Source organism: Protopterus annectens, chromosome 7.part1 (genome assembly GCF_019279795.1).
Source record: "Protopterus annectens isolate FY-2018-M chromosome 7.part1, PAN1.0, whole genome shotgun sequence".
In the NCBI taxonomy this organism is placed as follows: Eukaryota; Metazoa; Chordata; order Ceratodontiformes; family Protopteridae; genus Protopterus; species Protopterus annectens.
Window position 1 is genome coordinate 91,254,447 of NC_056740.1, and position 27,020 is coordinate 91,281,466.

General features: G+C 37.8%; 1 protein-coding gene across 2 annotated transcripts in view; it reads right to left on the reverse strand.

Moving 5' to 3' along the window:
- Positions 1 to 27,020, reverse strand: part of MYO1E (myosin IE) — a 1,655,775-nt gene that overhangs the window by 109,959 nt on the left and 1,518,796 nt on the right. For both annotated transcript variants that reach the window (XM_044078573.1, XM_044078572.1), the window contains exon 25: positions 14,795 to 14,887. In XM_044078573.1, the coding sequence (XP_043934508.1) occupies positions 14,795 to 14,887 (93 nt within the window). The remainder of the gene's footprint in view (positions 1 to 14,794; positions 14,888 to 27,020) is intronic.

Sequence of the window (27,020 nt, forward strand, 5' to 3'; positions counted from 1 at the left end):
GTAGGTGCTACAACTTGTTACTAGAAGACTAGGTAATGTGACTGCAACAGAATGCACCTGAACATACTGATCATGATGGTACATTCATAGTTAAGTCTGCTTTTTCATAACTGATTACCCTTTTCAGTTCTCCTCCATATTGATGTGCCTGTTCTCTGCTCCAAAACTCTTCGCAAAGTCTATTAAGTATTCAGTGCCTAGACTTTTAAGATGTCAGAACATCAAGACAGTTCCCTGTTTGGATAATTGCTGACTTACAGCCAGGATGTATGGTGACTGAGCTCACTAGGAAGCAGGACTACACTCATAACCTTGTGGAATCTCTGGTCACCACAGACGGCCATGAGAAATCCACAGTATAGATCAAAGAGTTGATCCTGGGTACTGACTGCTTTTGCAGTCAAGGACAGCTCATCTCATCTTACTCAGATGCTTTTTTTTTTTTAATTTCTCCAAGTCTTTTGGGTTTCAAATACCATGGCGGGAATGGACCCCATTCCTAAGTCAGAGTATGATTAAAGTTCATGAAATTAGAATAGTTTCAATCTTTGATGTCAGCCAGAAGTGCTCGTCGCAGCACCCATAGTGTTCCCAGTAATGACTCTTTCTGCAATTCGTACGGGGTTACATGTATTGGTAACATATCTAAATATGATTATAGATTCCTTTATAAGACTCATTGGTTCTACTACTATTAGAACTGTCTGGGTATCTTTCTTCCACACTGATCTCTTTTCTGCCTGCAAATCCTGATATTTTATGACTTTGTGTCTCTCTGTACACAAGACAACTGTAGTCACTGGGTGTGGCGATTTCAATGATCAATGCTACTTTTATTTTATTTTCATGGACCACTATATCTGATTTTCTAGCATCTATCTTTTGAACTGTTGGTAATGGATGATCCCATGTGATGTAGACCATCATTTTCTATGATGCTTTGTGAAAACTGATCCAATAGGTAACAAAAAACTCAACCAGACTAGGAATACAGAGGGAAATTTAGCACAAGGAATTCATTCATTTCATTAAGAGTCTCTTATTTTAATATATATAAAGGAGATTGATTTCAGAAAGGCACTGAAACTGACACTGTTCAGAGTGTTTCCCAGCTGTGTATTACTACAAGCAATAAGGGTGAGCTACAATCATGCTGCACTTCTGTGAGGAAGGAGTTTGCTGTGAATCATTGTATTTCCTTCTTGCTTACAAAGTGCATATAAAAGACGTGACACTAAGAAGATTGTAAACTATGGTCAGGATCTGAAAGGTATTACGAGTGTATTCAATGGAGTCAGCTTTGTGCAGCACTGTAAAAATCCATTTACAGTTCTATATACTTCTTGTCTAAATAAAGAGTGTCTGACTTTCAGCTCATTTCCTTCACATATAAAGGACAGTAGTTAAAACACATTACTCAAGTATTAAAGCAACACTTCAGTGTTTCCTTTCTTCCAGTCCCTCTCACACAAAGAGCCATTTTTAGCACTACAAACAGTAACAAGATAATATTCTTAGCTGTATTGTGATTCCTCCAGCCCTGTTGTACATTTCTCTATTTTCCTCAAAAGATTCATTTTCAGTTCCCATTTTAGGGACCCTTCTATGCCACCAGCAAGGGTACAGTACACCATACTCAAGCCTGCAATCTCATCACCTTTATTTACTTGCTGTCTTGATCTGCATTAGTGATCCAGTTAGCAGACACCTCTGAGACTATACTATACATCCTCAAAGGAGTAAAATGGTCATTCACCACGAGGGTACACTAAATGATACAAGAACACTTTTCCTAGGTAAACAAAAGGGTTTATAAGAACCAGCACTACTGAAACTAGAACATCTTAGATTGTACTTGTTTTTATTCTGGACTCAAATACTGTTCCTTTAGAATAACAATTAGGCAATTTACAAGCTGCACTTCCATTTGAAGAGCTGACTGTTATCTTACTATGTCTTAGTTTATATATTTTCAAGGCAGATGTTCCATTTCTGTTGCCTGCTTCAGGATCCACTGCATCTTAATTTTATGCTGGAGGAGCATATTCCTTGCTTTGAACAGACTTCATCTTGTTATATCAAGCATGCCTCATGAAAACTTTTTTTTGTTGGTGTAGTTATGTCAGCCCAAATATTAAAACAAAAAATGAAATGCAAACCATTGTAAGACCAAAAGTTCAGTTATAATTCCATCAAACGCAGACTAACATTCTGGACTACTGACTTTCATTCTAAAGGCCATTTTAATGGCCAGTTTGAGCCAAATAATCCTTTTATCACACATTCCCACAGCGATCCAATAAGCAAGAGGCAGTTTCATACTCGATGGATGCAAACTAACAAATGGAGTTTATTTACAAAAAAAAACTTTCAGAAGGGATCCCCATATCTTTGTATCCTTCATGAAAAGCAGATAAAACAGTGTTTCAAAACAACGTTCATAAAGATGGCTTGTAATCCACTGCTTTTTGCCAATACCCACATAATAAGCCTTTAGCTGACCAGGCAATGCCCATTTGAAAAGTTCAGTGGCCATATCCATACCCTTCTTCTATAACATTTTTTTCTTGTTACAACATGGCCTTCAGTTCTTATGTTTAAGACAATACAGATTAAACCTTGTACCTTAGTGTACTGCATCATTTCGCAAGACCATGTTGTAAGGATTCCTCTACCTACACCACCCTTAGGTTCCTTCATCTCTTTGTCTTTTTTTTTATTTTTTTGTTCGGAATTCTATTCGATATGAAAAAGAAGACAGTACAGGTAATGTGAGGTCATGATAACAAGTACATATTCAAGAAAGTCTCTTGTAGAAGTTTAAGGTTGCCAACCTAATTTTCATTTGGTTCTTGTTGGTGTCCTTCATAAACTAGGTATGTATTGCCTATAAGCAAACCACTACTCTTGATCTAATAATATTTACAATCATAGCTGCGCAGTGGTAATTTGCGAAAGCAGTTTCCTTGAAAAAACTGATGAAAGCACTTTGAATGCATGTCAGTTTAGCAGTGAGCAAATCATACATTTGCTGATAAGCCAGTAATGATCAAGCCAATCACTAGACAGTCCAATAACGGGGAAAAGAGCAATGCACAAAATTCAATGAGGTATTTTCATTTGGGACATTTGGATTACTCAAGTCCATATTCTGGTCTGAGAAATTCTGGATGTCAAAACTTGAATGTTAACCACCAGACAACGAAAGACATTTTGGTGAGAACTATGCCTCACCTGGGTCTGAGGAAGGTGAGGCATAGTTCTCACCGAAAGTACTTACGAATAAATAGTGTTTTTTGGTTTTTATTTTGCCGACTCTTATTGTGTTCCTATCGCTTTGCTTTTTAAAACTTGACTGTTATTCAAATCAGGTTAAATGAGATTTAGAATGCTGGCTAATAATAATAATAATAATAATAATAATAATACCAATATAATAATAATAATAATAATCTCTGCTTCACCTACTGCTGAAAAGCAGTGATACAAAGCAGCGAGCTGTTGGCAGTGAGTTGATAGATAGTTACTAGGCATGAAGCCAAGGAGACCATTAAGGAGCCAAGTCAAGTCAAAATTCCCATTTGTCCCGAAACCCCTAGTATTGAGTAGCATATTACCATCACTGAGGATAATGCCACAATATGAGCAAACAATGACTGATTTTAACAATCGGATGCCTTTCTGGTGTCATTCTAGGGGGGTCCAATATTTGTCAGCTTGGGAGGACATGGTTAGACCACACTGCTTTGTCAAGGATGGTCTGCACCTGCACCCCCTAGGCTTTCGAATACCAGCTAAAACTTTATCCATCCCCGTAGTGATTTTTTTTTGGCAATGCCAAATTGATAGACCTACCAACATAGCAAAATTCAACTCAACTGAACCTGAAGGTGTTACTGATCAATTCTAGGAGTCTAAATAAAATACTACACTCCCTCCAAGCTCTCCTCACAATTGAGAATATAGACATCTGTGCAATTACTAACACAGTTTAAAGTGAAAGAATACCTCAGCAATATGAGATTTCAGAGCTTTGCACAATTTTAGACTAGCAGCCTCACAGACAAGGCTAACAGTGGAGGTGTTCTGATATACATCGATAACAAGCATACCTCTAGCTTGCTCAAACAGGGTGACATGCTGTAGTTTCTCCATGTGCAAATCACCATAGACATAATCATGTATCATATCCTAGCCAGCTGTAGGCCACTCTTCATGTCCCTAGATGATCACAGTGCATACTTGGACCTTATGGAGACACTTACAATCCATCCTAATACCCTATTCATGGGAGACTAATTACCCCTCTATAGACTGGAAATCCTACACAACCTGAAATTTGCAGACAGAGAGATTCCTCGACTTCGTAAATACAAACGCCTTTGACCAAATATTGAATACACCCATAACAGGCTCCAACATACTAGACCTTGCACTCACAAATATGGGAGAACACTGCATCCCTCTCATGTTTCGTCCTCCGTCGTAATATCCGAATATAAAGTAGTCTCCAAAATTCCCATAAAAATAATAGCTCTCTCATCAAAATAAATAGGCAACTGACAGGAATAATTAGTTCAAACAAATCCATCTTTGAGGTTGAGATAGATTCCCAGGTAAAATATAACCATAATGCCTACTTCAGCTATGTTAGAAACCTCAAAGGCAGCACATAGCAATGTGCTGAAATGGTGGTGAATGGTGCCACATTCACTAAGCCTTGTGATATAATGAACCAGTCAGCAGACAAATTCAGTTTCAACTTTACCACCCCCCTTCCCCCAAATATTACCCAGAAAATACCACCAAAAACAGTAAACTGGTGGAAAAGACTGAGTAAAGCACCACAACAATAAACCAAGAAAAAAAAAACAGTCTGGCACACTGGTTGCCATATCCACCAAAAACATGACCAATTTTCTTGGTTTATTGTTGTGGTGTTTTACTCAGTCTTTTCCACCAGTTTACTGGTTATTGGTTGTGTTTTTGGTGGATATGGCACCAGTGTGCCAGACCCAAGAAACACCCTCAAACATAACCCCTCCAAGTATAACTACAGAGCATGCATTGGCTGTGTTCACTAAAGCCAATAATGCTGCCTTAGTTGGCCCTAATAACACCCAAGCATGCCTTCTGAACAATCTACAATATGACTTCTCAGAACCCACTAAAGTTATTATTTAACTATAGTTTTAAAACAGGTTTTGTACCACAAAAATGGAGGACTGTGATGGTTATCCCCCCTCATAAGGGAAGACCTTCAACAGATCATGGAAACTGCAGACCTATTAAGTCTGACTAGTCTTATTTGCAAAGCCATGGAAAGAATTATCACAGAAATTAACAAGGACACAGGAGATCTCCAGACACTGGATGCATCCCAGACTTGATTTGTCAAAGGAAGGTCATGCTTACTGAACCTGGTGGACTTCTTTAAAAAGGTCACTAAAGTAATGGATGAGGAGAAAGCAGCACATACTACCTACCTAGATCTGGCCAAAGCATTTGATACAATAACCCATGATCTTCAGCTACCCAGGGTAACTACATCATCAATAAAACACCACTAAAATTTAACATTAGTCAGGGATTTGGGAAGTCATGTAGATAGTAATCTAGCCTTTGACCAATGTGTGCTAAGACTAGAAAGAAAATCCTTCTATGTTGCTCAGCTTATAAGTAAGGGCATGGTATCTATGGGGAGACAGTTCATTGTACCACTATACTTGACCCTCATCAGACCTACCATAAAGTGCAAATCATCCTTTAAGGATATCAGGTGTTTCAGCTAAATGGCAATTCTGAATGTCCATGACTTTTTTTTTTACTTTCATTTTTAAGTCTATTTATGGACAGTTTCAGGCCATTAAAACCAAACCCCTATAGCTGTAGACATGCATGTTTCTGCCTTCTTATGACATCATCAGCACAGCATAAGAAGAATGTTTGACCTTTGGAAACACAGGGTTGTCATACCCAGCTGATATCCTCAAACATTAGGGTGTCTACAATATATCCCAACTAACAAACTAAAACAAAGAGTAAAAAGGTCAAACTTCTGTGTGACACCTTAAACCTCTTGCATCAGAGGCCTCATGGGATATATGCAAATCACCTTTAAGGATATCAGGGGTTTCAGCAAAATGGCAATTCTGAATGTCCATGACTTTTTCTTTTACTTTCATTTTTAAGTGTATTTATAGACAATTTCAGGCCATTAACGCCAACCCCCTCTAGCTGTGGACATACATGTTTCTGCCTTCTTATGACATCATCAGCACAGCATAAGAGGAATGTTTGACCTTTGGGAACACAGGGTTGTCATACCCAGCTGATATCCATAAACATTAGGGTGTCTACAAAATATCCCAACTAACAAACTAAAACAAAGAGTAAAAGGTCACACAGATGACCAACTGGTTAAAAAACACAAAAAGAAAAATCTAGCAAAGCTAGATTTCTAACTGTGTGATATTTTAAATCTATGGGAGGCACTGTTTGCTTGTTTGTTCTTTCTGAAGAAGTCGGTCTGTCAGCCGACGAAAAGCGTATGGTTTTTAACGGCTTAAAATAAATTTGTATTCTTGTATTTTCATCGAGTTGGACTTTATATTTACAGTGGAATTGAGACTTGGGCTTCGGAGTGTTCGTTGAGTCTACATAGCGTTTTCACTGCAAAAGTGACACCCCGACCCCATGTTCAAAATGGGAAAAGGGGTTGAGGATGTCTGGGTGAAAAATACTTCCACAAGAAAAACTGTCAGAAGCGCCAAATAAAATTTTGTGTTCAGTAATACAACAGATTTATGAAAAACATTATTCAGATCAAGAAACCTTGGGGTGTTTGGAAAAAGAAGCATCTGAGGAAGTGTGAAAATATAAAGAACAAAATCTAGAGACTTTTGAAAAGTATAAAAAAGAAATATGGACATGGGAAAAAAAGAGATCTGATATGGTGCAATATTTATATAAAGGATAAAGCCAAATTAATCAATACAAAAAGGCAGCCCCGAAGATCTTATATTTTTGAAGAGAAACACAGGCAAAGGCATCCAGATATGGAAAATTTCCCAATACAAAGAAGATCACAAATAGGGAACGTAGAACAGAAGATTAGTAAAGCAGAAGTTAAAAAATAGAAGATGAAGTTATGGAATAACTGTGAAGTGAAGGATTTAGTGTAGAAAGTCTAACACAGGTTATATCACAGCATGACGGAACGAGCCCCCAAAGTAAGGAAAGCAGGAGACATCTGAAGAAGAAATATAGACATGGGAAAGAAAAAGAGATTTAATGTGGTGCAATATTTCTGCAAAGGAGAAAGCAAATCTAATTAATACAAAAAGAGCAGCACCAAAGATATTTGAAGAGAAAAACAGACAAAGGCATCTGGACATGGACAATTTTACAATACAAAAAATAAAGAAACTAAGAGGAAAAGTAGAAAATAGGAGTAGTAGGTTCATAGGTCAGTACTAGGCTATCGGCCTTAGGACCTATAGAAGCCTAGCCATAACAATTCCCTGGCTATTTCTTCCCACACTATATACTTCCCTGGACCCCTGTCTAGCAGGGTGACTGATGTGATCCCCGGGGTGAATTTCTTTTCTCCCATCCAATCGTCAAGGTTCCTTCTGAAGAGGGCCAAAGAGGTGCTCTGCTTGACATGTATGGGCACTCTATTCCAGAGTTTGGGGAGTCTCTGGGTCAGGAACCTATCCCTCCAGCATGTTATCAGCTCTGCTACGTCTCAAACCCATGACACTGTGCACTACAATCATAGCAACATACCACTACACCATCTGAACAGTAGTAATGTAGAAGTTAAAGAAATGGAAACTGAGGTTATGGATTACCTGTAAAGTGAAGGATTTAGTACAGAAAACCTAACTCTGATAACATCACAGCAGAATAGAGCAATGGATCCCCAAATTAAGGAGAAACCAGTGGAGTGGGAAACATCTGATCATTTGCCATATGAAGATACTTTGGAACCTTCCATAGGAAACTAGTACAAACATTCAGTTGGAGTTGCACAGCATGGCAACTCTGATGCATTTAATGTTGTGGAGTGATATGCCAGCGAGTTCCCATATGGAAGAGCAACGGATGACACAGGATGAAACTGAAAAGAATGTGGCACAGGAATATGCTCTGGAACCTTCTATAGAATGCCCACAGGAAAATGGAGAGCAAAGAATGGGCCCTCAGTTTAGAAAAAAATGATCTACGAGAAGAGTTGCTTGAATTAATAGAGACGGACAGACATATTAAGATCAATTAAAAAATAGACTACAGAAAGTCAATAAAACCCAAAAAGTTAGAAGTTTGATAAAACAAATGAGCACAGTAATTAGGACTGTTTATAGAGATTCATGCGATATAACAGAAGTAAATGGATATATATTACTGTGCAGCTAAATTAATAACAGATAAAGTCTTACCACAAAAACACAGGGTAGTAAGGAAAAGGAAGGGGAGAAATCGAATACCATCATGGAAGCATTGACTAGAGAAAACTATAAAGCAATTAAAACAAGAAGTGTCACTGTTAGAAAAGTATAGAAGAGGGAACAGAATCTATTGTGGAATATCTCAAATAGTAAACTAAAAATATCAGCATAGGCAAAAAAACGTAGAAGATATGCACATCCATGGAGACGCTCCTTCCTTCCTTTGTATATAGGAAAGCCAACAAACATCAGGAGTTGGGTTGAAGGTAGGCCCAGACCATTGGATACATGCACCAATAAGTGTAGAGCCAACTGTGTTTTTTGTCAGCACATAGAAGGTTAGCATGTTTTTCTTCCCTTATTTAAAGAAACTGATTAAAACCAATGCAGGAGGTGACTGTAATTTAATGCAGGTGGTTTACAGAGCAAGCTGCAATGACTGTGAAACATTTTATGTGGGGAAAATGGTCAACAGACTCAAAAGAAGGATTTCTGGCCATATTTCTATAATTAGAGCTAAGAGCAAGAATAATGCATTGGCTTGGCACCTGCAGCTTCACAAAAGATACACTGGCTTTAAATTTCAAATTACTGACAGTGTGAACCTTTAGAAACTGGTGGGAGACATCCCTAATCTTTTAGAAAAATGTGAACTACTGCGGCAGCCGAAATTTAACTCTTTTAGAAAATGGGGGCTTAATTACTATTGCTCCATAAAAAGTATATTAGAACTCAAAGAACTGTCCCACTGTTTAAAAGATGATTAAAAGTCTGATATGGCACTGACTAATGCCGACATTACACTTTAATATTATATATGCTAATATTGTTATAAACAAGTATCAAGCATTGCAAATATTTTACAATGAAAATAATTGACATTGGTGCCATTTTCTGATACTTTTACTAATTTAAAACTGCTTTCCTCGTTAGATGCCACACAAACAGATCCCCAGGGGATTAATGCTTTATTTTTAACATTTTTCACTGTATTTCTACCTTAGCAATTACAGTTATGGTTTTCAGCCTATTTAGGTGTTCACTGGCAGATTTATACACGTTCATTAATATAGCAATAACCCACGCCTGGGTGTGGGTAATGCTGGATTTACCCATGGTTGGTGTGGTTTGGTCACGAGGGCGAAGCATTATACAATGACATTATTTAAGAAAAAAAATTACTTTTCTTAAATAATGGCATTGTATAATGCCTCCTTGCTGCCCTTCCGCAGCTGTCTGGTATTCTGCGGCAGTTCTGATGTACTGCGCATGCGTATGCCTATGCAGTACATCAGAGCTGTGGGCAAAAGCAACGGAGAAAGCAAGATCTCCATTGCTTTTTAAAAACTGTTTCGCTATGTTAAATGGGTTTAACATAGTGAGACAGCTTTAAAAAAAGTAATGGAGAATCTCCGTTGCTTTTTAAAACCTGTCTCGCTATGTTAAACCCATTTAACATAGCGATACAGTGGGAAGCAAAGGAGAAGTTGCGTTCTCCGTTGCTGTAAAAAAAAAAAGAGTTATAGTAATGGAAAAAGTCTGGGCGACCGGACCTTTTTCCATTACTATAACTCAGATTTACAACGTGCATGCTGCCAATCAGCGTGCACTTTTTTGAATATTAATGAGGGGTCGTTGTATAATATGTTTTTTTTACACACAAACCTGATGAAGTATTTATTTGGTATGAAAGTGATCTTTGTTAAAAGTGTTTCCGTTTATAAGTTACTAATATTTATTCTAACAGATGTCTAGTGGTAGACCATTTTGTTAGTTAATTAGTCATTTTATTAGTGAGTTGGTTTCTTAATTAATAAAGTTTTAGATTAGTAGATTAGCCTTAATAAGCTTTTCTTATATATTTTAATTTGTTTCTAGCTTTTTAGTTTCAGTTCTAAGGCAGCACAGTCTCGGTTTACACTAAGCTGTTAAGGGGGAAGGGGACTTGGTTAAAGCAATGAGTTTAATGCTTTTTATTGCTCTTAACAGAGCCACCCTCTGTAACCACTCCCTTGCTTCAAGTTTGTTTGTGTCTTTCAGCTTTTCCAGGTTAGGGGTCGCCACAGCGGAACTCCGGTCTGCTAATGATTGGCAGTTGATTTTTACGTACCGGCTTGCCAGGCCTGACGCACAACCTTCAACGAAGGTACGCCCATTCACGCATGTCTCCACGCAGAAGACGCTCTAGCTGAGAATCGAACCGGACAGCGTCTTTATGTGAGGCGACAATGCTACCGCAGCACCACCACCGTGGGTAACCTGATTATATATAAAGAATGTCTTCAATGGTTTTCATTATACTCAACTAGGATCACTTGTTTGTGTGTTTCAATAAAGGATATTCCATTTTTAGCTCAACTGTGGACTACCTATTATTTTATTATTTTGTAGTACGCATTTTAAAGTTCAATTTTTATAAGTGAACTAGGTGCATAACATATTTCAAGGAGTGAACTTCACACCCTCCACACTGTAAAGTTTCTACTTGTTTTTTTTTTTTTTTACATATACAGGAAAGAGAAAGAAGGGCCAAAGGAATTGAAACACCACCAAAAAAAAGAAAAAAATAGATACACTTTGGAGAAATATCTATCATGATCCTATGGAACATAAAGATGCTAAATGGATAGAAGAAGTAAAAGAAAGAATAAGACGTTCAAATGTACAGGATATGAAATGGGATGAAGTAACTGCCTGAGAGATTGAAACAAAGTTAAGAAAAGCTTCTAATTGGAAAACCCCAGGCCCAGATGCAATACCTAACCTCTGGCTAAAATATGCACACCCCAAACAGATTACAGCCTGGTTAACAACAGGAAAAACAATACTCCTACTGAAGAGTGAACCTACAATCTATCCTAAAAACTATCGGCCAACAACTTGCCTTCCGATGATGTATAAACTATACACTGGAACTGATGCCGACAGAGTTTATAGTCATCTAGAAGAAATCTCACTCATGGCAAGAGAACAAAAGGGTAACAAAAGAAAATCATATGGAATAAAGGATCACACATTAAATAAAGTGATAATCGAGAACTGTAAAAAGGGGAAGAATCCAAGTATGGCATGGCTAGACTACAAAAAAACATTTGAGAGTATCCAATATTCATGGATAAAAGAGTGCTTAAAAAAGTATAATTAAGCCATGATAAAGGACAAATTAAAGGGGATATTCCAGGGTGACACTGTCACTGCTGCTCTTTTGTCTTGCTCTTAACCCATTAAGCTGTCTACTTAACAGATGAGGTCATGGCTACAATTTAGCTCTGAGGAAAGAACAAAGTTTAAAGACTTATCTTCTTTTTGTAGATGATTTAAAACTGTATAGTTCATCAGATGAGGAAATGAGAGCACAACTGCAAGTGGTCAAAACTTTTTCAGATGATATAAGAATGACATTTGGTCTTGATAAATGTGCAAAAGCAACCACTGAAGCAGGAAAGCTTCAACAACAAGAAAATATCAGTTTAGGACAGGAATGTGATATAAAAGAACTTGAGCAAGAGGGAATGTACAAATATTTGGGAATTGACAAAGAATCAATAAAACATGAACAAATGCAAATAGAACTTAGTAAGGAATATTTTAGATTACTAAAATTAATACTGGAAACACTGTTGACATCTAGGAACAAAGTCCAAGCTTTAAACCAATTTGGTCTCTCTATCCTAACTTACAGTTTTGGAGTGACTGACTGGCCCCAAAAGGTGTTGGAGAGGAAAACAAGAAGGATGCCTCATCCTCATGAAATGATTTATAAATGTCACTGTATAACAAGATTATATATTTCTCAGTCTGAAGGAGTTATGGCCTCAAAACTGACTACATGTACAGTCTGCAGTCATGGGACTGCATACATATCTACTGACCTCACAAGACACAAATGTAATAAAAGTTGTCTAAGATGACTTCCCTGCTTAGTTTAGTAGAAGCATATCAGCATCAAGCGGGAATATAAATCAAACCAGAAGTAGATAAAAATCAGGCAGCAGCTGAATGTGCCAAAAAACAAAAGAAATATAAGGTGAAGGATCAGATGAGAAGGCAAGAATTGTGGAAAATGCACAAATATAGTATAGAAAACTCTTGGAACAACCTCATGTTGATCAGGAATGAATGCAGGAATGGTTAAGGATTGAATAATTTAATCCAAAAGACAAAAGGGTAATATTGGCAAGCCCAAGATAGTGGACTACATACCCGCTGGTTTACAAAGTCCATTTGAACATGTGGTAGAAACAGACAAATGTACGTTTTGTAAAACAGAACTGGATAAACAGCTGCACATCTTGTTGCTAGTTGTGATATACTAATTGCAGTAGGACAGTATACTGAAAGGCATAATAATGTGGCAGGACTGTTGCACTGGGGACTGTGCAAACATTATAATACTGAAGTAGCAGGAAAAACACTAGAAACATGAACCACAAAGCATTACAGAAAATGAAGTTTATATTTCATGGGATCACCTATTACCAACAGTTAAAAAAAAAAACAGATGTGAGAAAACCAGCTACGGTAGTCCATGAAAAGAAGATAGAACTAGCATTGATCACAGAAATTGCTACACCCAGTGACTACAGTGTCTTACTTAGAGAGACAAAGTCATAAAATACCTGGATTTGTAGGTGGAAATGAGGGCAATGTGGAAGGCAAGTACCCCGTCAGTTCCAATAGTAGTAGGAGCAACAGGTCTTATAAAAAAGAATTTACAACTGTACTTAGATATATCACCAATACATGTAACTCTGTACGAATTGCAGGAGTCATTACTAGTCACATTGTGGGTGCTATGAAGAGCACTTATGGTTAACATCAAAGAGTGAAAAAAATACTAATTTCATGAACTTTAATCGTACTTTTACTTAGGAATGGGGTCCATTCCCATCATGGTATTAGAAACCCAAAAGACACAGACAAATTAAAAAATAAATAAATAAATAAAATGCCCCCTTTGGTATGTACCCTGACCAGACATATGCAGGAACTGGAACAGCCACAAAGGTTCCTTACAGAAAGGGCACATTGAGTAAACACAATGTCCTATTCTGATCACCTCAAGTGTCTTTACTCAGTGCAATACAGACTTCTGAGAAGCGATCATTGCCTGCTGTACAACGCACCCCCGGACTCTGTTTTGATTAACCTTTTACACATCAGCAAAACAAACAGTAGCAGAACTACTAGATCAAAAGACCAAAATTTTGCTTGGGAAATAAATAGGACATGTTCATTGGTTCATCAGAGGTTACTGCTCTGAAGAGCCTTTTAAGCCCAGCCAATAACCTCAGGTCAGAAACAGACGTCGTACATTGTATCTGAGGCGAAGACCTTGAACATTCTGCCAAACCCACACCATGCTGGAGAGATAGATATGTTTCTCAGAGAATTCTCATTCTCTGGAACAAGTTCCCATCCAGATGAAGCAGAGTTCCTCCTTAACCCTATTTAAGTACAACTTGGACCAATGGATGGGTATCAGAAATTTACCCCTGCTCTGGTGTCTATGACTCTGATGTACAGAGGAAGTCAGTAAATCACCTCCTATATAAATCAAATTTGTGGGTCACATTTGGGTTGCACAGTTAGGCTTATAGGGTCTATATTACTATGTTAAACGATATTTCCATCAAACATCTCTCCACCGACATCAAACCATTGAAATTCACTTCCGCGAATCACAGAATTTATCCCAGGGTAAGGAATTAGTTGGCCAACTCCACAACTTTGTCATTTTTCCCACTGGAGTGCAATCCTGGAGTTGGTATATATAGTTGGGGGGTGTAGGAGCGCAACCCCCTCCACATTGGGGGGTGTGGGGGGCACAGCCCCAACTTGGGTGGGTTTGATTTAGCGTGGTGTGTGTTCCATTGTGTTATAAGGCAATTGTTTCATTGCCCTGGGAAAAATTCTGTGATTTGCGGAAGTGAATTTTGACAGTTTCATGTCAATGGAGAAGTGTTTGATGGAAATGCCTTTCGATGAAATAATACAGACCTGACATAAGGATGCTAGTGATTGTTAGCCTAGTTTACACTTATGAACCTATGAATAAAACAAAAATAGAAATCATATTAGGGTATGGATTCATAATGCTGAATGATTCCCCTACCTCTCTCAGATTCTTGAACTGTATCTATTGGAATTATATTGACCTAAATCTGGAAAAAAAATCCTGTCTGGTTATTTTTCCCTGCAGCAGTGGACAATAACAGATAGAAAGTCACCAGCTTAACTGAATGCAAGCATTCTTCCCAAACTTCAAATGAGGTCATTTGGAATTTCTTCCAACAGCTACAAATATAATCTAAACCACAGCAGAATCAGAAAATACTTACCTGGAGGAGGTGGAGCAGCTCTAGCGGGGTAATGTGAAGCTCTGGATGTCATATGACCATCTCTAGTTTGCATAGCATTTCTTTTTGTAGGACCTGGAACCAACATGGAACACAGAAAAGAATTTGTCAGATACAAATCGAATTTGGTGATACCAGTTGGGAAATGACTAAAAAACATCCTATATTAAATGCTTATTCTTCAAGGTAATGTGGGTTTACTGAACTCTCATTAAAGCATGATCTACTTTTCATACATTTGTCTACATTAGTCTTAAATGTAGAAGTGCTTGCTAAATGGATAGATGTTCTGGTACAATTTCTAATTTCCATTTAGTAAAGTGATTTAAGTCATCATTAAGTAAGAGCATTTATTTCCAGTTAGGTCATTCAAGTTAAGACTTTTAGTATATACATTTAGAAACTAGATGAATAGATTTTAAGGCTATAAAGCATACAACCCAAATGCTATGGGAGTAAATGCAGGAATTGTGGTGAGGAAAGTGAAATGCTTTAACATTAGGGTGGATCTTATTCTCCTAGCTGTGTGTGTGTGTGTGTGTGTGTGTGTGTGTGTGTGTGTGTGTGTGTGTGTGTGTGTGTGTGTGTGAGAGAGAGAGAGAGAGAGAGAGACAGATTCTGATTACTGGAATTTGATCATCACAGCTTCAACTTGCATACTCAAACTTTGAGCAGGATCAGATAAAACCAGACAAATTAACCCAGGTTGCTTTAAATCAGCTCAATTACAGAGGCATCTTCTGTAACTCTAGACCTTCAGGGAGTGACATCAGAAGGGTATTCACTAAACGCATTATTACCAACTGCAGAATTCCAGGATTTTTCATCAGGTTCACTCTTCTGCTTTCTAAAGATTGCCCTTTGTTTACTAACCACAAGTTGTTCAGATAGCAGGGAGAAGATTCACCTTATGAATGAAATACAAACTCAGGTGTGGAGAGAGGGCTCACATCCTTCCGATTTCATCCCACAAAGATCAGGAGTTAAGGTAGATAGGTGCCTATGAAACTTCATTTTTCTTTTGTGGACTGAAAATGAGAAAAGGATTTGCCAATGCATGCCTACAGGACAGTGATTATACAAACAGAAGTTAACACGGGGTTATGATAGAAATCAAGTTAACTGACTATAATGTTTGAACCTAACATAACATGCCTAGTCTAGTATCAAGGCAATGATACTTGGCAAAAGTATGGGTGCCACAGCACCTGTAACATCACAGATCTGCTGAGTGCATAGTCCTTTAAAACAGGTAGCAGATATGCCATCAGTTCTAGCTCACTGGGCCCCAACAGGCCTAGGCAATGAATTTCCTGACAACCAACCTGCCAATCAAGTTGCTTTAGTCTGAGTGGCAACAGGTTTACTCTCTCTGTCTTTAGCTGAGGAGCAGCTACCAGAATCTAGTATTCTGGTGAAACTAGGCATCAAGGCTTGCTCAATGTTAGTTACAGGATCTCAACAGGATTAGAATGTCCTGCAAAACTGTTAGATAATAGAATCAGCTGACTCAGGGTAAAGTCCAAAACTACTTCTGGAAGAAATACCAGACTTATTTATTTATTTATTTTACATTTGTTGACCGGGATAGTCCAACTGGATTAGTCTGGTGAGGTTTGACAGGTTTCCTAATTGTTTGAAGTATATTTTGTTTTAGGTGGTGGGATTGTTGTTAAAGTAAGTTTGTAGCTAATGGGTAAGTAGTGAGTCAGGAAGTGTGCCTGTAGGTAAGAGGAGAGGCATTTTGTTTAGTAAATCAGTCTAGTTGAGTTTCTTTTATTAGAGTAGTTTTTATTATAGTGGGTTCTTTGATTAGTTGGTTGATTAGGTGATTTGATTAGCTTGGAAAGATATGATAGATAATCAATGTTAAATGTTAAGTTGTCAATAGTCTCTCATGTAGTGGTAAGGTTTGTGATAGCCATTGTAATAAACTTTCCATGATAGGGATATTATTTTTGGGATGGGACAATTGTGCCTGTGTATATAGTTTGTTTGCTGCTTGATAGTTTTATTGTCATAGTATGAAGTATTTCTGCTTTGGGAAGTATTGGTAACTCTGTTCTAGCTAGTAAGTGTATTTTGTATATTTTTGTAAACATTTACCACCCTTCTTTTCAGTCTAAGCGTCTTTTTTCTCTATATATAGGGTATCCAGATACTATATCCAGGTGTCAGGATTTTTTAGGTTTCTTTCTGGTTGCTTTCATTCAGTGTTTAGCATATTATTGTGATTAGATTGCTATGTTCATGTGATGTTTTTTTAAGTGTTTGTATTTTAGATTTAGGAGGTAGAGACTTAGAGCTGGCCTGACATGAATATTAATAGTTTAGGGAGCTGTTGTGTTGTACTGTTAAGAGATTTGTATTATAAGGGCCAGGGTTTGGGTGGACATCTTACACATTATTAATAGTAGTTGTTGTTTTGTTTGTATTTTTTTTGCTTTTTTTAGTATTTTGATGTATTTATTTGTTGCAGTTGATTTGGGGTGGTTGTTGAAGTGTTTGACTTAAAGAGAAAGAGACACTGTCTTAAGCATATTTTTCCTTTTTGCACCACAAGGCCTTTGAGATATACCTGTCCCTTCAAACTGCTCTGTTGATGTTGCAGAAGAGGATTAGATCACTAGACTGAGTATTTCTGATACCATTTGACTTGCTGACGTGCAGTAAATGCATCAGTACTGGGTCGTAGGATGCCTTGTATGCACAGGTCTCAACTGTCCCAAACTTTTCAAGTGCACCTGTTTTTCAACTATAACAACAACAACAACCTGTTTTTCAACTAAAATGCAGCTTAATCCTTGACTGCCCATTTTAAAATTCCCATACTTTTCAGTTCTGCAGTAGAGACCTCTGCTTTTGGCTTATGACAATTTAGACAATCAGAATGTTTCTTTGCCACATCTAATAAGCATGCTACCAACTGGCTTCCTGTTCTGCTACTGACTGCTTGCAGCAAGTTCCTGTTTAGTGCCTCTGGATTGGTTGATATATGGCAGCGGACCTGAGAAGCATGTTTATTTTTCTATCAGGTCTGATTGCATATTAACCTGTTGCTCTGTCAACTTTCTAAGCTTGTTGCTAATGCAAAACCTGTTATCTATCAACTAAGTTTGAGATCAATATTTATAAACTGTCACTGATTCTGGTGCTATCCCCTGCATTATTTTGGCTTTATTTAGAATTCCACAGCATCAGCCACAGAAATTGACTTTCCTTGCCAAAGTGATCAAGTTGAATAACAGTTTTACTCTGACATTCTGAATCTAATCATGGGGAAATGTCATGGGTAGACCTGTAGTCAACAGTCTATGTAGGATGGACTACTGAATGTAAATTGCTTTCTTTATATTGCTTATATATTTAATACCTGTCTTCTGCAAAAAGCTCCTGTCTTCATAAAATTTGGAATTGCTGGAGTGTGAGGCTAATGTGGGTCATGTATTACTTGAATTTTATTAAGCCATCTGAAAATATGAACATTTCTGTATTATGAGCTTGTGTGTGTATCTAACTCTCTTTTCAATAAAGCGGTTATCAAATAAAGCCCTGCCGTTATGTAAGTGAATGTATGTGGGTGTGAGCAACAGAATGTGTGTGGCCCTGTACACTAATGCGCTAATTTTTTTATGCATATCTTATGCTAATTAGGTGTCTCCAATTGTCCTGATTTTAAGGTCCTTTGTCACTGATTCTCTCATTTGGAGGTTGAGCATTATACTTGTATGCTAGACACAGCTCACTTCTTAGCAGTCTTTAGGATATCATGTATAGTATCAGGGCTTTGAGACAGTCTGTGTAGGGCATGTTGTTTAGGCCTTGCATCCTTTTAGTAATTAACCTAGGCTGCAGTCTGGGCTATCTCTCTCTGTACCAAGCCGACAGACTTACTCTGATATATGACTAATAGTTTTCATCAATGAGCCACAGGAAAAAAAGAGAGATATAAAGAAAAAGCTCAATAAAGAAAACAGTAAGTTAACTGAAAACAATGCTACCATCTCATGACCAACATAGACTGTACGTAGTTGAACTTGGACCCAAACTAGTGGCAGGAAGGAAATGAATGAGAAGGGGAAGGAACTACTGCTTATTTTACGGTCATTCCTCAACTGATGGGGGTGTAGCAACCAGAAAACTGAGGACTGGACCTGGAATAACAAAGCTCCGAGTTCAACAAGGGTTTCCTTTGGAGTAGGAAAGGTACACTGGATGAAGGCCTTCGTGATTTTCAATCCATGATGGATAATGAATTTGTAGGTAGCAGCTCATACTCTACAATTCTTCAAAAGGCCTACATGCACTTAACAGCAAAATCGGGGTCAGTCCACATACAACTCGAGTAGATAATGCTGAAATCCTCATTACTAAGCTACAAATGAATAAGGACAATGTATATACATAGTCTGTGTTTATATCTCACCAGGTAATAACACAAGCTCCCGTGAAGATTTTCTTTGCTGGATGTCAGATAACTACTCCCAAGAAACTATTGTTCTTGGTGATTTTAATATAGATTGGTACACTTGCTGTACAGATCCCCCTACTCTCCATGTAAACCTCTATGGATTCAAGCAGGTAATAGCCTCCCCCACTAGAATTGGGAAACCCAACAATAAAAAAAGCACCCTAGATTGGATACTCATTAATAGTGATCACTACATGTATAAGGCTGCGACCCTGCATGATGATATAAGTGATCACTTTCTTACCTCTATAATCAGGCACAAAGCTGATGTCCTTAACCAACCCACTTACAAAACAATAAGCAACAGCAAGAAATTCAACCTTGCTAGTTTTAAAACATGAACTCAAAGCATGCAGTTGGTCAGTTCTAAAGCATCTTCCAGTGGAACAGGCTGTAACCTACATTAATACCAAATTCCTAGCCATCCTTGACATACATGCACCAGCACGATTGATTAGAATGAAAACAAAAGTCGTCCCATGGCTCTGTAAAGAAACCAGACAAAAAATGTCACTTAGAAACAAAGCCTGGATAACATGGCATACCACAAAAGCCCCCGCAGACCACGTTAGATATAGACCACTAAGGAATGACGCAAAAAAAAAAATCCATAATAATAGATAAAAAAACTACTACTGTCATCTACAACAGAAGCATCAAAACCATCCTCAAAAATTTTGGGCAAGTGTAAACAAACTCCTACATCCAGGTCAGTCCCCCACTCCTTCCCCCTCAGCCATGAAACAAAAACCTCCAGAATTAGTAGCCAACACCTTTAATAGCTTATTTACAGAAACCATCCAACAGCTAGCTAGCCAACTATCTCCTGGATGGCCAAACCCTACTGATGCCCTACCTTGCTCCCAAATCTCCTTTAACTTCCAACCAGTTCCCACCTCACTTATCACCACTCTACTCAAGAAATTAAAACCAAACACCCTATCCGCAGATCTCCTCCATGCTGAGTACCTTTAAAAAGCCATCGAAGTCATAGCTTATCCAGTCACCATCCTGATTAATAAAACTATATCTGAGGTTACCATCCCCTCCATCTGGAACACATCCCATGTAATCCCTCTCCATAAAGGGGGCAGCTCCACTGAACTATCTAACTATAGACCTTTAGCTATCCTGTCACCCCTAGCAAAAATAATGGAAATATGTATCCACAGACAACTCATGAGCTACCTTATCAAGAATAATCTCCTGACTAACACTCAGCATGGTTTTAAACCATTCCATAGCACAAACTCAGCCCTCCTCTCCTTTGCTAATGTCATTAACCAAAATCGGAACAATAACAAACTCTCCTCTGCCCTCTTTCTGGATCTTTCAAAGGCCTTTGACATGGTTAACCCCCAACTCCTCATACTGGCACTGAAAACCATCTCCCTTGACAACCAGTCTTTCAAGTGGTTCCAATCATATCTGAATAGTAGACACCAAGCTGTCTTATAGGTTTATAGGTTAGTACTAGGCTAACTGCCCTTGCAAGCCATGGTAAGCCTAGCCAATTATCCCTTGTGAGACTCAAACCCTGCACCTTGTGTTTGTAAGGCAAACACCTTAACCATTAGGCCACCCTCTCAACCCCCAGTATACTGAAAATGTATACAGTCTCTCCTCCCGTACAGACATTTGGCTGACAGAAAGATAGGTATTAAGTTTGCTGCCTTGACAGTATAAAAATATTTTCATGAATGCAGCATCCATTCCCAGAACTGCTGTAGATTTAGGCATATGAGCAACAAAGTGTGGGAAGCTTTACCAGTTCCTGTATGGACACTTTCAGCAATTGGATGCACAACAGAATTAAATAAATATTAAATTGTTCATTAATGATCTCTGTAACTTCATGGAAGGACAAATTATCTACCCTACTACCCATCACCCTGGGAGTTCCCCAGGGATCTATATTAGGACCTCTCCTATTTTCTATCTTTATTAATGACTTGCACAAGGTCATCCTGGATGCAATCTGTGTTCAATATGCAGATGATTTAACTTTAATATGCTTGGCCACTTCACCCAGGGACCTTCAGATAGTTTCCCAAGCCACTTTTAACACAGTAGACGACTGGCTCCTTAACAGACGACTTTAATTAAATCAGAACAAAACAAAACTATTACTTTTCTTCCCCAACAGCAGACACCCCCTTACCAGCCTTTACTATAAGATCTAACAATGGGACCATCATTTCTCCAGACCCCTCTACCAAACTCTTAGGAGTAATAGTTGACAATAACCTCAAGTTCGATGCACACATTAGTCAAACTATCAAAACTGTCAATAAAAAACTTGGATCACGCGATAGGATTAAGCCCTACCTAACTCCATTAGCTAGAACTGTCATTGCCCGAACACACCTTCTCTCCACCCTCCTTTATGCTTCCCCTTTATTTACAAACTTGAGTAAGACTAACCTTAACAAACTATCTAGTTGCTATAATAACAGAGCCAGATTTGCCACTGGCACAGCTTTCAGAACCCGTCACTGTCTCAACCTGAACTCTCTAGGGTGGCTTGAATTACCTAATCTGCTTCTGGTCAATCAACTTATAGTAGCTCACAAGATTCTCTATCAGCCTGAAAATACACCCGCACTCATTAACCTTATCACCCTCTACAGCAACCTTAGGGTACTACGCTCATCTGACAAGCTCTTAGTTCAAATTTTCAAAGCTAATAATTTAGCTGGAGAATCACTGTTTACCAACTCCATGGTCAAAACCTTGAACTCCCTTACTGTTGACCTTATTTCTGAACTCTCCCCAATGCAATTCAGGAAAAATCTAATACAGTACTTCAAACTGCACTGGCTTTGCCCATGCACCAATCCAGACTAACTAATACTAAATGCCTGTGTGCTAAAACAGGTCGTCTTCCTCTACTTTGACTACATCCCAAGTTTATGTGTATTACCCAATAACAATGTATTATAATCTTAAACTGATGGAATATGAATCTAAGAATGTTTTTATCATATACTGCTTTGAGCCCGACAAAAGTTTTTCATCTAATATGTAACTTACATCTTATATATTTATCTTGACAATTTTTTTTTTTACATTTATATGTAATAGTCTTTGTATGTATGCCTAGAGCTTTTCTCCCTGGGCCTCCACTGAAAATGGACATGTATCCAGTCGGATAAATAGATAAATAAAAATTAAGATGCAAGTATAGCAAACTACTTTTTTTAATGAAAAAGAAAGCATAAGTGAAAAATTCTTTGGGGAAGATTGATGGCAAGTGACTGGAAGGGCCTTCTGAAAAACAACTTGAGACCTCTAGCAAGTAACTGGAAAGTGGTACAGCATTCTTCAAAAGGCCTACATGCACTTAACAGAAAAAATGGGGACTGCAGGGTGTTTGGGAGCAATTTGCTACTCTAGGCTGCTGAACTTGTTTCCACTATTAAAATCTTGTCAAGCGGATCACTTAGGGAAAACATACTTGACTTGTATTTGCCTGCCTGGTGAATCAGATTTCTGGGGTTGTCAGCCAGCAGAACACTACCTTAGTATTTTAAACTTTTCTGTTATTTCATGTAGTCTATAGATTCAAAGTGTGGAGGGTCTGTGCAACCCTATTAACATTCTTTGCATCCCTCTTTGGATCACACTCCATCTCCACATGAATTACAGTACCATTATGAAAATCTTTAAAGCAACCTTCAGTAATTGGATGATGAAATGAAAATTCATGCCTGCCATTAATGCCAATGGGGGGATAAGTCTATCCTGATCACTACAAGGGTGATGTGCCTAAGCTTTCAATGGCTCTCCAACATCAAGCTTAGTATAAATGTATGAATCTATATGACAGAACATTGTAAACTTTTGTTGGTGGCTGAAAAGAATGTGGTATGCCATAGGATATAATATATGTGCTGTAACATAATGTACCTTACAAATTAAAACCCACTGTTCTGCTTGTTCCACATTTTTTTGTGAATCACAACTTAACACAATGATTAATCTGTTACTTCCTCAAACAACACCAGCAAGGTCACACATCAACAACTAAATGTTATCACCAAGGGCTGGTGACTTTTGAAGAAAAATAGTTTAAATCATGATATTAAGTTGTAGTTCTAGCACTCAATTCTGAATGATAAAACAGATGTGTGTGTGTGTGTGTGTGTGTGTGTTACTGGATGGATAACTGGCACTCACAGCCTTAGTGAAAATATATATTTTAAATGAATGGATCTTATTTTTTGGAACATTAATAACATTTTATGTCAATAAAGAAAAACAAAAACATATATAGGTATACACATTTGTGCATATGGGAAAATCTGAATTTCTAATTCTATGCAAAGAACCTTCCTCATTCTGAAGCCCGTGTTTTAGTCAAATGCTGAGATTATCACTAACAAAAGTTCTCATAATTTATGACTTACATTGTACATAAAAAGGAATTAGTTTAAGTACTGGTAAAGTTATTTTAGTTTTGTGAAAGGTCATACCATCAACCACTATATAAAATAAGCAAACTAATGTACCATCAGCAATAAGTAAATGTCAAAAGCACTGTAAATAGACCTTTTTTTAAAAAGGATACCATAGTAAACTCATTGTACTTACTATAGATAAACTAAATTACACGTCTTTTTTTCAGGAAGGTAATGCCCCTGTATCCTAGATGTGAGTGATACACCCCCACATTTCTGTTTACTAAATTTATCAGATATGAGATCAAAAGGTCCCCCACCACCGCTCCTACATTCATCTTACAACATTCCATAAAATCACACACAAATCATTAGCTCTTACCCCTTTAATCAATATGTATTTTCCAAAAAGGACTCTTAGATTGGAAGACAAGCAACTTCTCACCATAAATAAATCCCCAGAACAAAGCGTAAACTCATACTCAGTAGGAAAAAAAATGGAACTTCTTACCTGTAACCACCAAAACTATTTCTAAGCTACCCACTTTTAAATGCTCTCTAAAAGAATACCTTAGAAAATCTTTGAGTTGCTCCTGTGCCAGTCCTGGCTGAACTTACTCACTATACTTCACTTACCCTGTTCGACTTAGATCACACTTACAATCCTCTCCAGCCTCCTATTCCACTCCTTTTGGTTTCCCACCACCTTACCTTATTTATTTCATCTCTGCAGACCTTTGTACCTCTATCCTCCCTACTCACCTACGCTACCTGAAGACCCCCTACCTGCACTCTTCTTATACTCTCCTCCTCTCCATCCTTCTTCCTTCTGTGACCATCTCTTTAAATATCGTATTAGAATTGTCTCAGGTCACATTTACCACACACTAATCTATGTGACAAATAATACGAATATTGAATTTTTCCTCACGTATTCCCCAACTCATGTTATTGCTTTTCATTACACTCTACTATGAAACACATGTTCTGTGTTTTTCTCATTACAGCATTATTTTCACTCTTATGTGCTGTAGTGTAACATGATGGCTTCGTGATTGAAAATATCTGTACTTGATTTCTGAAATATTGTGATTGTGGAGCTTTTCTCCCTGGGCCTCTGTTGAAAATGAGCACTTTCTGGCCCAGTCTGACTTTCCAGGTAAACAAGTGTCAAATAAATAAATAAAGTCTTCGCTCTGAGGTACTGCAATTTTACCTTTGATATACTTATTCTGATATTAAGGGCAAATACATAGCCTTCCTGCATAGAAACAACTTTTTAAAATTTTATGGATATAATTTAATGGACTCACTTTGTATTTATCCTATAGAATAAAAAGCTAATATATAGTAATATTTTGTTGTTTCATAGCTGCTATTTAAAACAATTTTACTAAATAGATATTCATGCTCTATGTTTAGGGATGTGTCCCGATAGACAGCCTACTGTGTATGTGCGGTGCGCATAATATATATGTATATGGTTTACTAGCAAATGTTCGACACTCAGAAGGTCAAGTCAAGCTGAGTGAACCCTGCCTACTAACAGTCGCAAAGTTGAATACCGACAATACTGACTATGCAAACTTGCCTCACTTCCAGACCCATGTTAGTGTTTGATTATGTGTCTGGAGAAGTAGGGAGTTTTGGCATTCAGTGTACATTTCTCGTACACCAGTTTTCAGCATGCTAACTTTGGTGGTATGGTTACGATAATTGTGACTCAGCCTTCCAAGTGTTATGGATTTGATAGTAAGCATATAATAAAACACACACACACACACACACACACACACACACACACACACACACACACACACACACACACACACACACACACACACACACACACACACACACACACACACACACACACATTCAACATTAGCTTGTTTCTTGCTTATGCTGCTCATTGTCAAAATGCATTGCATAACAGGTTGTTCTGGATTGTGATTTAAGAAAAAAAATCCATCATGGTCGAACTGTTATGTAGTTAACTAGTGGCCAAATCTAGTGTTGCACTTTATTTTGTGAGCTAAGAAACGGTGTGCTGGGGAGGTGTATCACTGGGAACCCACATGAAAAGATGGCCTAGGCATCCCAGATTTAACTAAATATGCTGTAGTGACACCCAATGTTATAGTTAGGCTTCAGGAGAGGGTGGATGCAAAGCCTTGGGAGAAATCAGATGTGAAACTCATTTAGATGCTGGTTGGTAGGTGGCTTACAGGCTCAAGGAGGCTGTAGAGAAAATGTATATACCTGTGAAGTACAAGAACATATAATAAAACTGAAAGGATATTCAGAAATGGTGAACTTGCTTTCCTAGCAATCTTTCTGTTTGAATAACACCTGGATAGTGAATACCCAGATCTCAAAAGGTCATTGAACCCAAGGGGACAATTAGGATTAATAAAGGGTTTCAACTATTTGGATCACAGGGCCTCTCCTTATTTCAGAAAATGTTTTAGAATTTATTCCATACAGAGTTGTTTTAAGTGTTTCCTGTTACAGTATTTGGTGTAGTAGAAGCAGTAGATGTGGTGTGGGATAAAAAGAACAGCGGTATGCATGGGGGCTGTCATAGAAGGCAGGGTTTCTAGAAGGGGATTACTTTTGAAATTAATTTTTAATTTGATAGAATCAAAGGGGATTAATTTGCAGCACTTTTGAGTCAAGTGTGAGTTTAGTTTAGGCAAGAGTCTGACAGAAGATGAATGTGACTAGATGATGATCTATTCAAAGAGGCAGTAGGATCAGTCTAGTCTATTCTGCTTGTTTTCTGTTGCTCTTCCCCAAGAGGCTTACACTGCAAAGGTAAGAAGATAAGGAAATGGGAATACAGTTTTGGGAATGTATGAACGTCATGGAGTTTTGGAAAAAGGATAGGGTTGTTCCTACAAAAGATTTGGGGTCATGCAATCAGTTTTACCAGACAAACGGGATTGTGCAGGGTGGATTTTCCAAAGATCAATGCAGGATATGAAAGATAATTTAGATCCCTTGTCTTAACTCATCAAAATTCATTGCATGCACTTGAAATATAAATCTTAACTGTCCTTGATTTTGACTCAAAATTTTTCTCTATCCCTACCAATCCCTTCTGAAACTGGAGATTATGGGAGAAATGGTGGTGGATTAGTTAATAAATATCAACAATAATCAGAGTTACAGACTTTTACTTTAGAAAAAGCACAGTAATTAACAGTCTCTTATTCCTACAACCTCTTAAGTTAATGTTACCGATATTTTAAGAAGTGTCCTGATTATTTTTGATGGAAATGAGAGGTTGAGCTGTAGGGAAATAGGAATCTCCTCCTGCAATCACAGTATGAAT